This window comes from Calidris pugnax, unplaced genomic scaffold, assembly GCF_001431845.1.
Source record: "Calidris pugnax isolate Ruff unplaced genomic scaffold, ASM143184v1 scaffold15, whole genome shotgun sequence".
Classification (NCBI taxonomy): Eukaryota; Metazoa; Chordata; class Aves; order Charadriiformes; family Scolopacidae; genus Calidris; species Calidris pugnax.
The window spans coordinates 5,593,592-5,611,034 of record NW_015090774.1 but is presented as its reverse complement, the minus strand read 5'-3'; the positions used below and the strand labels follow the sequence as shown (position 1 = coordinate 5,611,034).

The following is a 17,443-nucleotide window of genomic DNA, read 5'->3' as shown; positions in this document are numbered from 1 at the left end:
ATCAAGAATCACGTTGCCATCTATGTGTTACATATGAATGTAAATCCCTTCTGTAGAAATACTGTGAAGAATAGCAAATAAGTACTTGCTTTGCCCTTCAAATAAAGCAGTGTTAAAGCTCATCTTTAGTTGTCTTCTAAAGCAAGCAGAAAGTTCAAACAACAGTATGACAGGCATTTAAAGTGTTTTTTATTCAAAATATCATTGAAATAAGAATAAAGTGGGTATCTAATAAAAGCAAGGCAAATTTGGCCATATAATACTGATAAAGGTGTGGAATCTCAGTAGATGGATTCTCGTCTGTTTAAATACTTCTCTTGGAAATACACCCTAGGCCTTCATTTCTGGTGAGTTGCTCTATATCTTAGCACTTTAGGTACTTATTCCAGGTGGTACCACCTCAAAAACACTGGTGGAACATCTGTGTTTGATTCTGCTGGAACAATATTACTCCTACCAGTGCCAATTAGGAGCTTTAGCTATCATTTTCCAGTTATGGAAGTGTTCTACTTCTTGTTTGTAAACTGCTAAGGGAAGGCCATACTATGAAAAGCTGTAAAACTAGAGAAGATATCCTCTTTGTTAACTGGAAGTTTTCAGCCAGTAAATTCAGTAAGCAGTAGAACATGAAGTAGTAAAACATAGCACTTGGTCTTCCTTTCATATAAAATTATTAACACTTAAAAGTAGAAGGCCTGAAATGAAAATACTTACAATAGGCAATTATGATTGCATTTGTCATAAGAAGATAATAATACACTGATCTATAAACATGATACAGTAATCGAATGCAAAAATTACAATATTGCTTCAATACTTTTCATGGTAGTGCTTCAGAAAGAATAGAGGTAAACCATTCCAGATGAAAGTTCAGAGCATTTTACAGGTTTGGTTGTGAATTCTAGCTACATTTGTCTGCAAGTGCAATTTTACAGGTCAGCAGGGCTGGAATCACCTCTTGATTCCCAGCAAGTCCCACCTATGAATTCAACTAATGTAGGGACATTTAACACCCCCTCCATTTGGAGTATTCTGTAATGGCTGACTTTCTAGAGGTGGTAAATATAAATTAACCATTCTAAAAACCATTACATAAATTAAAAACCTTATTCATTATAGAAAAAATGGTTAATTTGTATAATGAATAAGGTTTTTAATTTATGCTTCGCAATGGACTTTACTGTTAATTGTAAAGTACAGAAGAGAGAAGGCATGGAACTGATAGAGGTCTCAAAGCATGGAAAGGCTGATCTGCAAAAACATGCATCCTGCCAGGACACAGGATGTTAAACCACTGGAACTACCTTGGTTTGTCTAACTACAATTACTTGTTATTTTTCTATCCATTTAACAAATTAATGCAGAAGACTGATATTCCAGGCACTTTCTAAATACAGTCCCTGCTCTGAAGTTATATTTACCCAATAAAGGTCTGAAGACTGATAGTGGAGAACTGCAGCACTTCAGAGGGAGCGTGTGTTCAGGAAACAACTTTGACTCTCTATTCCTCTCTTCTATTATTCTAGCTTTAGAGAAAAAGTAGGACTTCACAAAAAGGAGTAAGACAAAAGTATGTGTTTTTATCTTGGCTTTTCTAGCACCTCTGACAGATATCAAAGCAAAACAGAGGGAATATTTTCTTCCAACTGCCATTCCTCCTCTGCAATATAAGCAGACATAATTGTGGTTCTTCTTATATTCAAAGCACTTTGATTGCATTCTGTCATACGCATATCATTGATTATTTAATCCAAATCCCTTACTACTTGTCATCACTTCTTTCCCTGATTTTTTTTTATGGAGTAGTATTCAAACACCCAGACAGGGTTCATGTTCACAGTTTCAGTCCCTCTTCATAGAATCAACTGCAGAGTATGTAAAAAGAAGTTGAGTCTTCTTATTCCATGATAGATCTGATATGCAACACACTTTCCAAATAAAAACACTTCTAAAAATTCCAGCCAACACAGTCCTGCTCTGCCTAAAAGCAGGAATTGCCCTTAAGGGTAATTTCTTATTTAGAAATGCTTTGAAGTATATCTTCACATAAAGTGTGTAGCAAACTATTATCCAAATGATTATTGTTGCCTTTGACCAGTAAGGGTCAAACAAATACCGATGAAACAGTATCTGCTATACCTAAAAATGAAACAAAAAAATATTTTTAAGTAAACACCAGAAGTGGAAACTTGCCAGAAATTAGTTCCCAGAATTCACATTCATATGATGTCTTCTCTCCTCCCCACCATGCTAGTATGGACATGCGTCATTGCTGGGGCAGGCAATCAGCTGCAACCCTTTCATACTTTTACTTCTTCCTTGATCGACACTATTTATAGATGTGCTCTACACTCCTCCCCCCTTTACTTTCATTTTTCAAAACTTCAGATCCTTTTTGAGGCTTCAGCATTGGTGCAATCTGGGTACTGAAAAGCAATCTAATCTAAATCTTGATATCATATTCTTTAATAGACAATACAAAGCTACGTAGCTTTGAAAGCTCACCAAGAGACTAGAGATCACAAATTCCATTACAAGACACATTTCTGAAAGCTCATACACACACACAGAGCAAACTAGGCTTTTTTATTCATGCTCAGTCCTTTATGTATTGTTGTACTCCTGCCAGCACTAAAAGCAAAGTCTGACACCAGCCTGTGCAGGTATCAAAGGGTGATGGCTCTACCCTCAAAAGTGTATCAGAACACCTCTAAATCAGAAGACAACTTTTGCCAGGGAAAGATCAATACTGGCCTTTGCTGGATTGGTTTTGTGTGACACACTACAGAAAATGTGAAAGATGCTACTTTTGAAAGAATGGATTTTGAAAATAACACTGCTGTTCTTCCTGACCACCTCTACGCTTGACTTGCTTTAATTATCACTACTAAATTTCTCTTTCCAAATAGTTTGTTTATACAACAAGAAAAAAGTTTCAGCAACATGGAAAAGCTATGATTGGATACATTGTCCTGATATTTACTGAGTGCAGGCAAACTGAATATTGTCTAGTCTTATTTGCAGAAGATTTACATCATCTAACACCTTTTACAATGACTGTGAGAGCTACTGTGAAACATCCATGGAACAGAAAGACGACAGAAGACGTACAGTGTTACTCTAACAGACAAAAATTCAATGGAAACACACCACTTACTATCTAGTAGTCCAATCCCAGCAATTTGCCTCAGCATTCTTTGCTGGTAAACAGGAGCTTTATCTGCCTTACCTCCATCTTCAGCAACTCAGAAGAAACTAGGCACAAAATCCCCTCAGACACCAAGAAAAATCTCATGCGGACAGTAACAGGGTAGGAAAGAAAATAGCACTAAAAGTATATACTTCCATCCTACAAGAAAAGCCACAAGCAGGGTACCCAATTCCCAAGCACAGGCAGATCCATTTTCCAGATTTGTTTGCTAAGCTGAGCCCAAAGATGATTGCATCCACCAGACAAGGACAGCAGCTGTTCTACGTAGAGCATACTATGATAGCACTAGCTGAGGCCATGACTACCTGGACTTGTGCAAAACATTTGACACTGTCCTGTATGACATCCTGTTTTCTAAATTGGGAGACATGGATTTGATGGATGGACTGCTCGATGCATAAGGAATTTGGCTGGATGGTTGCACTCAGAGTTGCGGTCAACAGCTTCATGTTCAAATGGAGACCAGTGACAAGTGGTGTTCCTCGGGGGTTAGTTTTGGGATCAGTGCTGTTTAACATCTTTGTCAGCGACACGGACAGTGGGACTAAGTACACCCTCAGCAAGTTTGGTGACAACTGTGATCAACACTCTGGAGGGAAGGGATGCTATCTAGAGGGACCTGGACAGGTGGCCTGTGCAAACCTCATGAAGTTCAACCAGGCCAAGTGCAAGGTTCTGCCTTGTGGTCACAGCAACCCCAAGCACAAATCAAACAGACAAAAATTCAATGGAAACACACCACTTACTATCTAGTAGTCCAATCCCAGCAATTTGCCTCAGCATTCTTTGCTGGTAAACAGGAGCTTTATCTGCCTTACCTCCATCTTCAGCAACTCAGAAGAAACTAGGCACAAAATCCCCTCAGACACCAAGAAAAATCTCATGCGGACAGTAACAGGGTAGGAAAGAAAATAGCACTAAAAGTATATACTTCCATCCTACAAGAAAAGCCACAAGCAGGGTACCCAATTCCCAAGCACAGGCAGATCCATTTTCCAGATTTGTTTGCTAAGCTGAGCCCAAAGATGATTGCATCCACCAGACAAGGACAGCAGCTGTTCTACGTAGAGCATACTATGATAGCACTAGCTGAGGCCATGACTACCTGGACTTGTGCAAAACATTTGACACTGTCCTGTATGACATCCTGTTTTCTAAATTGGGAGACATGGATTTGATGGATGGACTGCTCGATGCATAAGGAATTTGGCTGGATGGTTGCACTCAGAGTTGCGGTCAACAGCTTCATGTTCAAATGGAGACCAGTGACAAGTGGTGTTCCTCGGGGGTTAGTTTTGGGATCAGTGCTGTTTAACATCTTTGTCAGCGACACGGACAGTGGGACTAAGTACACCCTCAGCAAGTTTGGTGACAACTGTGATCAACACTCTGGAGGGAAGGGATGCTATCTAGAGGGACCTGGACAGGTGGCCTGTGCAAACCTCATGAAGTTCAACCAGGCCAAGTGCAAGGTTCTGCCTTGTGGTCACAGCAACCCCAAGCACAAATCAAGGCTGGGCAGAGAATGTATTGAGAGCAGTCCTGAAGAGAAGGACTTGGGTGTGTTGGTGGATGAGAAGCTCAACATGAGCCAGGAATGTGCGCTGGCAGCCCAGAAAGCCAGCCACATTCTGGGCTGCATAAAAAGAAGCATGGCCAGAAGGTCCAGGGACATGACTCTGCCCCTCTACTTCACTCTGGTAGAGATCCCACCTGGAGTACTGTGTCCAGCTCTCGGGCCCCCAACATAAGGATATGGACCTATTGGAGCAAGTCCAGAGGATGGCCACAAAGATGACAAGGCTTGAGCACCTCTCCTGTGAGGACAGGCTGAGAGAGTTGGGGTTGTTCAGCCTGGAAAACAGAGGCTCTGGGGAGACCTTCTAGTACCTAAAAGAGGCCTAGAAGAAAGATGAGGAGGGACTCTTTATCAGGGAGTGTAGAGATAGGATGAGGGGTAATGGTTTTAAACTGAAAGGGGAGATTTAGATTAGATATTAGAAAGAAATTCTTTACTGTGAGGGTGGTGAGACACTGGAACAGGTTGCCCAGAGCAGCTGTGGCTGCCCCATCCCTGGAAGTGTTCAAGACCAGGCTGGATGGGGCTCTGAGCAACCTGGCCTAGTGGGAAGCGTCCCTGCTGGTGGCAGGGGGGTTGGAACTTGATGATCTCTGCCCCTTCCAACTCTAAGCATAATACGATTCTACGATACATGACTGTACACTTTACAATGCCATTACCTCTACATGGTAAGGTACAAAGAGCACTTTAATTGTTATGCCTTAATATGGCTTTACCATCGCATGGTGCTTTTCAGTCAACTATATGGCTTGGTTGAACTAGCAACCACTTTATTTACTTTTCCACCTGAACTCACTGAGCCTCTTTTAAAACACAGCAATGATTTGTATTTCCTCTCTGCAGATCCCATTATATTGGGATTATTATTATTACTACTTACATGGAGAAACATATCCCAGCATGTAGCCTTTACCACTTTATTTTCTGTTGGACTTACCACAGACATTGCTGCCTATCTTAACACGAACATAGCCGTCTATTCCCCATGTAGGCCCCCAGGAGTTCTGTACAATCCAGTAAGGGATACTACCTGGAAGAGACATTTTTGTCAACAAGAGACAACACGAGATATGGGAAGCATAAAAACTTCTAACGTTCTACAGAGTTATTTATCATTCTAGTATCTCATACTTTCTGATGGTTTGATGATATAGTAGAGAGAAGCCTACTGCTGTTCACATAGTCCCAGAGCTTACAGTCCAGTGTTGGACAGACTGGGCATGCCCTCTGCTAGTGTAAAGACACATACAGCCACGTCCATGACTTTACAAGGATATGAAGTGCCCCAGAACTGAAGGAGCACAGACAAGAAGAGCTTTTCTTCCTGGGATCAGGCTGCAGTTCCAGAACTGATGTGACACCAAAGCAAATAGCTCCCAATAGAACACACAGTTCTGGATTTTAATCACCTGCTCCACAGAAGACAAGTTTTAAATAAGAGAAAAAACCCCAAACCTACTGGGTTGAAGTTCAATTGATGGAAACGCACCTGTTCTGTCAAAACCAGTGATTAGAACAGCATGATTTGCTCTTCCACTGGAGCAGTGATATTGTATGATCCCACCAAGATAATCCTGCCAGCTAACCGCATCGACTGTTACTGCCAAAGGGCCCCAGTTAATGAGCATCCTCATCATTTCTTCTTCCTGACCACTGTGAAAGAATTAAGGGACAGTGCCAAGTGGCTTAAGTTAGTACACTAAAGCAGTTGGAGAGGTGCTAATCTACTTGTTATGTACAATTTAAAAAATCAAATAATTCAACTGTGTCCTAAGAGTTCTACAAACCACATAACATACATCATTAAATATGTATTTCATATACTATAACAGTAATACAAATACAGAGCCTATAGACTACGGAGAAGGTGTAGATCCAATGATACGATTCTGTTAAAAAGAAGCAGGTTCCTGGATCAAGTCAGTGGGTGCTGGCAAGCACCATGTACCCTTTATACATCACTCTTCTCAACTTAAAATGGATAAACCATTATTATTTCCCACTAGTTTTTCAAACATGCAGACGTACCTCATACGTATTTTATGTACTATTAAGTATAATTTCTCAAACATATCAAAACACAGGACATTACTACTATGAACATTACCATTAGCGTTCTCATACAGTTTTACTTATGTAATATACTGGAATAGGAAATCTTTTTGTGCAATGACTAAATTTGGCAAATGCAGACTGGTAAAGCTGCAATTAATTTTAGTTACTTGTATCTGGCAGTAATTCAATTCTAGTCAAAATTATATTTCTTGTCTTGAAGTTCAGTATGCAGCTGTATTGTACTGATAAAAAATTTGAAAATAACACTTTCCTGGTACAGAAACCTTAAAAACTACCAGTTGTCTTGACAAAATTCAGTTGACACCACTCTTTGCTAAGTCAGGGACTGGAACTGGACTTGGCATATATTTAAAGTTGTAACTGACTCAACATTCCAACTGAAACGCAGCCAACTGAAAAGACCTAATTGCAAGACACTGATTTAAGCTTTCTGATTTGATCAAGCTTAGTGATGGCAGGCTTGAGTGGATTCACTGTGGCAAGCCATAACCCTAAGTAATGTTATGTATTAATTCTTATCCAGTACACAGCTACTCAGTACAATGTATTAATTCTTATCCAGTACACAGCTACAGAACTGATGCAATCAGCCTCATAACCTTTGGTTGGTCAATGCACTATTGGCTCTAGCTTACTCCACAGTAAGTGAAAACAGAAGGGAAAGTACAATAAATAATAAAAAAAGAATCAATAGGAGCTACCTGAAGTCATATGCAGCAAATCCTGTTATTGAAACTCCAAAATCTGAGTGATCAAAATAATGGCACAGTCCTGTCTGAGCTTTAAAAGTGTATTCTGAATCTCTCACAAGTTTTACTTTTGTCTGCAAAAAGATAAATGAATGAGAATTTAATGCATTTGTCTTTAACACCATGTAGATCAAAACACATTGAAAATGCCCACAGAACTCACTTAAAATTCATTGCATTCTTGGCGCGATTGATTTCCCAACATGACATTCCCAATTCTAATTATATACTATCTACAGTTTCCTTGTTTGTGGAAAAAGCTTCAGAAGGGATTCAGAAGTCTTTAAATAATGAATAAAATTTGAAAGATATCTCTGGTTTAAACTAGCCTCATGAGCTATCAAAGACACAGAGATTTCTGGTTTAAACTAGCCTCATGAGCTATCAATTTCAAGACACAGAGATCATGCATTCATTTAATGAATGGCTATTCATTCTCTTCAAATGACATCCATACACAAAATCATTCTCCCTTTGGGATATTTGTGGTTCTTGAACTGTCCCAAGAACAGTTATATATAAAATACCGAAATTAAGTCCAATTCTTCTATTAGTATCAAATCCTTATGCCAGTATATAATGTATTATAATGGTTGCCAGAGTTCAAAGTATAGCTATAAAGCTATTGCATCAACCTTTTATATTTCTTGTCTTCTGCAGTATAGTACATTTATGACAGTGTCTTCTCCAGTCTAATTCATTTGTTGCCATGCAAGAGGGAATTTTGCTTCACAGGAATGCAGATTAATATCCTCTTTCTTGAAATGCAAACTTAAACAAGTTATCTAGACTGTTATTAGCTCGGGTTACATGAATCTTCACGGATTACAGAGTTTCTTGAAAAGGATAATCAGCTTTTTTTGAAAACTTAAAAAAACTAAAGAAATCTTTTTATATTCTTGTAAATCAAACTTGTCATCCCAGAGAGTACTTTTTATTTCAAAGATATTAAAATGTTCCTGTTTGCATATATTATTAATACACAGTTTGCATTTCCCCTGAATGAAATGTGTTAGCTCCAACTAAAGTAGAAACTGTCTACATTTTCATTGTTTTGGGCTGCAAGCAAAACAAAGGTATTTCTTCTGAGGTTCTCCACACTCCTCTATGATTTTACAGCGCTTGCAACAGAAACCACAAATTTTAAAGTCGAATATCTCACCATTCGTCCTTTTCCCCAGATGCTGGTGCCTAAACTGGACACTGAAATCCACAAAATGACACTGGTACTGTACATTTGCAGTTCCAATTGAATTCAGTGGAAGTACCATAGCATTCAGGGAACATTATTTTCAGCCCCTGTGGGCTGATTCATTACATTCACAAGAACACATATAGACTATAAAATTCCAATCAACTTTCAATTCTGCCTGGATAAGCTTTCTCTTAATTCCAGACTAAATACACATACATATATACACACACATATATATGCATACATACATATACACAAGAAAAAAGTCAGATCAGCAGTACACTCCACCTTCCCCATCATTTTTTCCCAGTAAACCTGGATAAGCTTTCTCTTAATTCCAGACTAGATAAATACACATACACATATACACACACGCATATATGCATACATACATATATACACCTACATAAGAAAAAAAATCAGATCAGCTGTACACTCCACCCTCCCCATCACTTTTTCCCAGTTTAAAAAAAAGTTAATATGAAAGCTAAGGAAGAGTTCAAGATCTATGAAGTTTCAAACCTGGTTGAGCCAGCTCAAAGCACTAACAGTGGATCCCCCGCTGCAGCCGTAGTTATTGTATGAACAGTCAATAACCTGCTGTACGCTGAGCTCCTCCAGGTTATTTCCTTTAATTGCATAGGCAGACTCTATGCCACCCACAACGCTGAAAGCCCAGCAGCCTCCACACTGGTACAAAGAAGGGAAACAGGGGAGAAAGAGAAAGTCACCTTTGTTTTTGAAGCCTGATGTGAAAAGGGAAAAAAAAAAAGCCAAAAGGTATTCTAATGCTCTTCATTTACTACATCATCCTTGAACTTCGTTTTTAAGGCAATAATAAAAGAAATTTAATCAGCCATTTAAAATACGGAAATGCTTTTTCTGCTGTACTGCTCTCTGAAAGCTATAAACGTGTTATGGGTGTCTTATTTAGGGATTCCTTCCTGATTCATTTTGCCCTTTAAAGATAGGTCTGAGGATGCTTTTTACTGTGAGATACCTATTTTCTTAAAGAAGGATTGGGGCTCAGGATGAAATTATTTTTTAACCACATTAGTTAGAAAGTTTTTGAAAAGGATGCACTTAAGGAGACAGCCTACAACTTTCTACAGTCTGAAGAATTCTATAGAAATACATTAGATTCCAGTTTAAGAAACAGTAAACTGAAATTAAACGTAATACAAAAATTCTTAGACAGTATTAGAACCTGTACTGCAGTTCTAGATTCTTTAGACTGACACATTTAAAATAGGAAGCAGAATTTATTCCTAGGCAAGGTCCAGGTTACACGATGTGAAGCACAGAAAAGACACTGGGGATGTTACAGCTTGTTTCTTTCTTACCAGAGACCGTAACCACTTTGTGATAAACTATAATCACGTGGGGTCTGGTTAGCTTCCTATCACGAATACATCCCCTGAGTCGTCTGATGGTAAAGATATGGGTGTTGGCCAGGCAAGGGCATTCAGTCATGACAAAACAACAGCAAAGGATCTACACCCATCCAGGTGGAACAGGGGAATGAGGTCAGGTACTGAACTTACCTCTATCTCTTCAGAAAAACACAAAATACACATGGTGCAAAATATTTGCAGCTTTAGTAAACTAGATCAAAAAATGCATTACACACAGTTTATAACTGCACAATATCTAAGCGCACAACTTTTACATCTCATGCTTTTAAGTCTAATCCCACTTTGCATAAAACGCTATATGCCTTTGTGCATGTTCAACCAGCCATACATGTGCCAGTGCTCCAAGGAGTCTTGAGGCAGTGCTGGTCTCTTCCAAAACCTTCCCTGTGCTCTACCACGTACCTGCTGGAACAGCCTCTGAGCAGTGCTTGAGAACCAGGAAAGAAAAACACCACGACTTACTGTTTGCTGATTTCTCACTTCTGCAATGACTTTCTTGTCCCTCCAGTCAAACTTCTTGGGCAAAGGTTTTTCCTTTCCCTTTGGCACTTTTATGTATCTGGGAAGTTTGTGAGGTATGCTTCTTAAGTAAATAGCTAGACACAGAATACAAACATCTATAAATCTACTAACGAAAACAAACAAACAAAAAACCACAAACAACTGTTTCACTAGAAGCTATAGAGGTAACTTTGATCTGCAGTTACAATCACGGGAATACGTCTCATTGTCAAATCCATAGAAAATTCATGTATTTTAAAATAATCATTATACTCCAGAATAAATGTAGGTATTCCCACAGTCCTAGAAAGAACAGAAATATTTCATGCAGGGAATGTGAGTATAACAACTATTCCATCAACAGGTTTTGTTTGAAAATTTTCACATTTTACTTACTGGAAAAATATTACTTTATTTTAATCAGGAAAAAGGGGAAAAATAAGAGGAGAATAATGTAAAGATTCTGAAATATACTCAAACTGCTAGTTTTTCACTAAAATAAGCTGCTTAATTATTTAAAATTAAGAAAGGTGTGAAATTCCCCAATGAATAGAGCATATAACAGCAAATTTTAATGGCAAGAAGTGAAGGTTAGGTATCAATCATATTTCCTTAGTAAAAAAAAAGTGTGTGTCATATTGCACATGAAAGTCATAGCTATCATTGTACAGCCTTGGACTTCTGAGCATTGTTTGGATTGTAGTGAGTTTGTCTTGGGATAGGGAATAGCAACTTAGAGTACTCAAGACCTTGTGTATTTTCCAATTTTACAACTGTTGCAACTGAAGAAGTCTTTAAGGCCCAGTGAGAAGAGAGGCAAGAAGATGGCAGCCACAAGACACTGTGTACTAAATCAAATTCAGGCTCTGGGCAATCCAATCTTGCAAGGCTAGAGAAACATGAAGAGGACTGTTGTATCCTTCAGAAGTACTTACAGTTTGGTATCAGGCATTGTAAACTAGCTGACTACCCGCACTGGAAGAATCTGTAAATGTGAAAGATACAAGGTTCTGGGAAAGAATAAGAAAAATTACATAAAAGGTATTAGCAGCAGCCAGAAAAATGTACCTTTGAACTCTTCAGGAAACAGGTGAGAAAACTGATTTATTCCATAGAAAGCAGTCATATTATCTTTTGATGGTGAATTCAGTAATCTAATTCTTTTAGCACTTTCCTGAAGGAAAAAACAGTAATTTGGACATTATTTGTTTAGCAGTAGTGACAAAACCTAAAAGCAGAAAAAGAGGTTAGCAACAGTAAACAGGAACTTAGGTAACAAGACCGCTGTTCACCTCAGATTCATTGTGGATTTCTATCAAACCAATATGAGAACCATCAAACTAATTGAAACTCCAAGAAAGATACGAAAAAAGTGTTCAGTGCACAGAGGGTAAAAAGATGATACAAGACAGACAAAACAGGCAAGCTGAGAACAAGTTGTGTCAAACTCATCTGATGCCCTTCTTTGACAGCACAACAAACCTTGTGGTTCAGAGATAAAAATATCTTCAGACAAGAGTTAACCCTGTCTTGCTTTATGTCCTTACAGAACAAAAAAAATTAAAAAATAACAGTGTCACAGCCTGAAGACATGAAAACAGAATCAAAGAATATTCATGGTCGGAAGGGACCTTTGAGACCATCACAAAACAACCAAAAGCAAACAAACAGAACACAAAAACACACCACACCCACCCACAAACAGACACAAACAAACAATCTCAGGCACTAGAACATGCCCCGAAGTGCCACATCTACATGTTTCTTAAATACCTCCAGGGATGGCAACTCCACCACTTCCCTCGGCAGGCTGCTCCAGTACCTGACCACTCTCTCAGGAAAGTCATTCTTTCCAATATCTAATCTGAGTCTCCCCTGCTGCAACTTCAGACCATCTCCTCTGGTCCTGTCATTGGGAGACTTGGGAGAAGAGGCCAACACCCACCTCTCTACAACCTCCTTCAGGTAGTTGTAGAGGGCAATGAGGTTCTCCCCTCAGCCTCCTCTTCTCCAAACTAAACATGCCCAGTTCCCTCAGCCTCTCCTCGTAGGACTTGTTCTCCAGACCCCTCACCAGCTTGGTGACTCTCCTCGGGACACGCTCCAAACAAACCCTAGCTTATAGTTTTTAACCTATGAAAGCAAGACAGTCAGACATCCACCTCCTCAACTTCTTCTGCTGACAAAACTCCACACGGAATACCAAAAACTTAACGCCACCTTCTGCCTTTGGGGAGACTTTCCTCGCCACCCCCGAGGGCGCAGGCTGGGCTGCCAGGCAAGGCAGGGCCGGGGGCTGGCACCCCACGGCCGGCACCGGCCCTCTCAGCCACGAGAAGCCCCCCGCTGCCCCCTCAGACGGGCAGCCCTCGCCGGGCAGGAACACCGGGGAGCACCGGGGCGGGCAGGCCGGGGGGGTTGCAGCCCCCTCGGTGCGAGGCTGACACCTGGCGTCAGAAACGGAGGAAACGGAGGAAAAACAAAAAAAAAGCAACGACTCCCCAGCCGCAGCCGCGTGAGGGGAGCCCGCGCGGGCCGGAGGAGCGCGGGACAGGGAGGGGTGCCCCAGCGCGCGCCGCCACCTTCCATCCCCTCTCACCCCCGGTCAGGCGGGGAGCGGCGGCAGAGCGGCACCTCGGCACCCCTCCGCCGGCGGAGCCCGCGGCCAGGACTCGTGTGTAGCGCGGATGGAGAGTGTAAGTGCGGGCTGGGACACCTACCCGGAGCGCTGCTGCCGCCGTTTCTTTCTCCCGGCCGTCTCCGTCCCACGGAGGGCGCCCCAGGCCACCTTCTCCCGGCCGTCTCCGTCCCACGGAGGGCGGCCCAGGCCACCGCTGCTGCCGCCGCCCTCCTCCCCAAGCCGGGTGCCTGCCGGCGCCAGGAGGGCGGCGGTGCTGCCCGCCCGCAGCAGGCAGCAGAGAAGCGCCAGCACCTCCATCGACCGGCCGGGGCGAGCGCCGAGCCGCGCCATAGCTGCGACAGGCAGCGGGGCCCGCTCCTTACCGGGCCGCCATTCCCCGCCCCTCCCCTGGCCGCCATGTCATAGCGGGGCGGGGTGGGGCGGGGCGTGAAGGAGTGGCCGCCCCCCGGGGGCTGTGCCCGCCCGCCGGCCTCGGGGCTGTGATTGTGGGTGCCCTCGGGGGTGCTGTGGCCGGCGGGGCTGTGTTTGGGGGTGCCTGGCAGCGTTTCTGTGGGGGAAGGCGGGGGGAGAAGAGGTGCTGAGCCTTAATCTACCAGTTTAAAAGTTAACACCGGGACTTCACTGAGGGGAAAGTTAGTGGGGACCTGCACGGCGGGCTGCCGGGGGGAGAGGGAAGGCGGGGCGGCTTCTTCGGGGCAGCAGAAATGCAGGTTATAGGCTTTAGGAAGGGGAAGCGTGTAAGTTGACATAGTTCTTTCTCTTCAGCAATTTCAGTGCTTGGCTCCTGCCTGGCGTCTCCCCGTTGGTGACTGGAGAAGGACGTAAATAACATTAATCAGCTGCACTACGGAGTCCTCTGTGTTACATAAGCATTCAGCCCCCCCCACCCCTCTCCCCCCTTCACAAACAGAGGCTTTTTGCTGTTTTCTGTGACTAGAATGGCAAAAGTGTTTTGATGTTGGCAGTACTTATGCTGCATTTGCCATTTATTTTTTTGGCAAAAAGCTTATCTAGAGTGAGACTACAATACCAGAGTTTTCATCTGTCAGGGGAAGAGAGAACAAAAGCCAGTACCTTATTCATGAGGTGAGGGCAGTTCCCTCCTGTCCCTCCCACTGATAAAGGAGCATTTGTGTTTATTTACACAACACATCGCAGAGGTAGATTTTCTTGATGAAAAGAAAAATATATTTTTCAGCTTTATAGCCTGGATTTCTACATATTTTTTTAGTGAAGAGAGAAGTTAACAAACTGTCGTTACTCGAAAGTCGAGGCAGTTTAAAGGCAGTCATATAGTGGCTGTTTCAATGTTAAAACAATCATGGGAGTTCAGGATCAGCCTGGTAGCATAAATAAAGGTTTATGGTTGGATCCCACCCAATACCTTGTATCCAGGGTTGAACAAACCTGTGGGGGTCAAGATCCAGCTCTGCTTTTGCCTTCTCCCTCCTGTGGAGTGGCTGTTGGGAGATCGGATGAAGCATCACCAATTTTGGAGGGCTTATAATAAGCCAAAGTGTTAGTCGAGCACGTTTTATTGGTTATTCTGATGTTTTATCATTGTAAACCCAGGATCGGCATGAGAGATGTTATTACAACTTATTACAAGCTCGTATTGACGTAATGAGATCTGGGATCAGCATGGGGACTGGATAGGATGAAGACAATAATGTGAGAAGTGAATGGTGAAACCTTTTTAAGGATGGTCTGAACCTAGGCAGTTCTGAGTTGCAATTCTGAGTGCAAAAATCCATCAAGCTGTGACTCTGGGTATCTGCTAAGAATGTCTGTGTCAGGGCGAGACCCTTGGGAGGAGTGCAGGGCAGAGGCTGGTGGGACTGTCAAAGGAAAGCTCGATACAGGAACTGTAGCTTTGAATGTTCTGATCACGAGAGTAGCGGAAGCCTTGATGCAACAGTCACATGATTTTACCCTGCATAGTATAGTATAATGGGACACGAAAGAAGTTACTTTGCCAGTCAGTGTAAGCAGCAGAAAGATGCTAAAATTAGCTTTCATGAAAAGTAAGTTTTGAAACAAAAGCATTTCAGATTTTCCACCAGGCTAAGATCATCAACTTCCAATAAATTGTCCTGCTAGCTGTGAAATCTTTCACTTGGAAATTCTGATTATCTCAAACTGAATAAATTTTCTTATTTATAATATATAGTCATTAAATTCCAAAACAGTCAACTTAACTTTACTAGAAAAAAGAGATAAGTTTGGTTGGTTTTTTCAGTTATTATTTCCATGGACTGTGTCTTGTTCGTAACAGGAGAAGCTGTTGTTTTGCTTGGAGAAGTTATTTTATTTTGCATGTAGACTTCAAGAGTTACTTTTCCTGTGAAACACATGAGGGCAGCAAAGGACTTCTGGAAAGGTGATTGCATATCATGCAGTTTTAATTTTTTACTTTAATTAAAATAAATAAACAAGAACAAATTGGGAAAACAGATATATCCCAGATTGATGTGGATTAAACATTCTGTACAGCATATCAAGAGAAGAAAGCATATTTCTCCTGGATTTGCCCCTTCTATGGGCTAAGTAGATGTGTTGATTTATCTTGTTCAAGAGGCGAGGGTGTTAGACAAGTCAGTCTCTCTTCTGATGACTGGCTCAGGGACAACAGAAGTGTAACAAGCAGCACAAGGTGTTTTGGAACGCTTTATTTTTCCACTAAACTACCATGCTGTTAAAGCATTTTGTACTTGTGCTTAGATGAACAAAGCCCCACCAAAGTGGATAAAGAGAGCTCTGTTTATGGGCACGCAGTCCTTGCTCTGTTTTGAATTACTCCCGTGTAAATCTAGCTTTGCTTCATTAAGATAAAAGAAAATACGCTTGTAAAAATAATATCAGAATCAGGCCTATAAAAAGAAATAGGGTATAAAGTTTGTGGGGTTTTTTGTTTGTTTGTTTTTTTAAAAGGTTTTATTAATACCAATTCTTATTGCTTCATGGAGGCAGGTAAGCCATATGTCAGTTACACAGGTCACCTCAGTGATTATAATCTTTTAATGCAAGTGTATGCTTTATTTATGTTGCGAGATTTTGTTCAGAAAGCCTGGTTTACAATTTTATAATTGTAGATGCTTATTTTAAAATATATTTTAATGGCATTTTACATATCTTTTTGCTGTTCTGGCTATTCATTAGAAGTATTTCATGAGCCCAAACAATGCATACCAAAAAAAGAAGCAATAATGAGTATGTATTTAGGAACCTCAAAATCACTGTCAGATGTTTTCTTTAAATGAAGATATACCTTTATTAAGAGAATTTGTTTCTCATGAGGTGCCAATAACCCATTTCTAAAATTATTTGTTGTAACTTATTACAGTGTAATTAGTGGGTGGATTTTCATTATTACAGGGTCAGATGGAGAGAGCACGTTAATATTTAGTAGACTGGCTTTCTTGCTTTCTTTTTTTTTTTTTTCTTTTTCTTTTTTTTCTCCCCAGGGATTTTTGCATAGCTATTTGAAATAGCTAAGTCTTGTTAGGCACCCGAGCTTCAGGACTCTTTGGCCTCTATGTTTATAATTATCATAGCAAACAAGGGCAAAATGCAATCAATTACTTCTGAGTTGAAGACAGGTGTTCCAAGGATGGATACTGGTACTGCTAAGGGCAGTAACGAGATGTGTTAATGGACCTGTGGAGAGGAGGGGTGCCTTTCACTTTGATAGGTATCTACATAGCAGCAGTTTGGACTTCTGCCTTTTGCATACATGTAAAATGTTTAAGAAATGGAAAAGAAATCCCTTTGTTTTGTGCAGTTCTCAGTGATCAATAATCTAAATCTGGCAGCAGATGGAGCTGATTGCCTTTTCTTGGAAAGACCTGGGAAAAATTAGTTCAGGGTAAGTTGAAGGATTTGTTTATTTTAGGACCTTGCAGTGATGGTGTTTGCTAATATAGTTGTGCTGGCAACAATTATGTAAGCAAAAGAAGCGAGAATTGCAATCTTGGGATGAAGTCTGGTCCCGTTTAAGCCAATGTAAGGGTAAAGTAGCAGCACTACTGCAGCTTAATGTTCAGAAGTTGTTGTTTTTGAGCCCAAAGGTACAC

General features: G+C 41.1%; 1 protein-coding gene across 1 annotated transcript; it reads right to left on the bottom strand.

Annotated features, from left to right (window-relative positions):
- Nucleotides 1-566: 566 nt before the first annotated feature.
- CTSO (cathepsin O) lies at nt 567-13,752 on the bottom strand. Its single transcript, XM_014944879.1, has 9 exons — nt 13,565-13,752; nt 13,450-13,517; nt 11,798-11,903; nt 10,691-10,824; nt 9,336-9,503; nt 7,571-7,692; nt 6,283-6,446; nt 5,731-5,823; nt 567-2,139 (listed from the first exon to the last, which is right to left on the bottom strand). Exons 1-9 carry the CDS (start codon nt 13,698-13,700, stop codon nt 2,105-2,107), a joined length of 1,026 nt encoding a protein of 341 aa, XP_014800365.1. The 5' UTR covers nt 13,701-13,752; the 3' UTR covers nt 567-2,104.
- Between the last annotated feature and the right edge of the window lie 3,691 nt (nt 13,753-17,443).

Bases quoted from the DNA above. Each gene is read 5' to 3' on its own strand.
- CTSO (XM_014944879.1), bottom strand. From the start codon at position 13,700: ATGGCGCGGCTCGGCGCTCGCCCCGGCCGGTCGATGGAGGTGCTGGCG. The intron at 10,825-11,797 runs GTACATTTTTCT...TTCTGTGTCTAG, and splicing joins GTTTCCTGAAGAGTTCAAAG to CTATTTACTTAAGAAGCATA. The intron at 7,693-9,335 runs GTTTGAAACTTC...ATCTTTTTGCAG, and splicing joins CTTTGAGCTGGCTCAACCAG to ACAAAAGTAAAACTTGTGAG.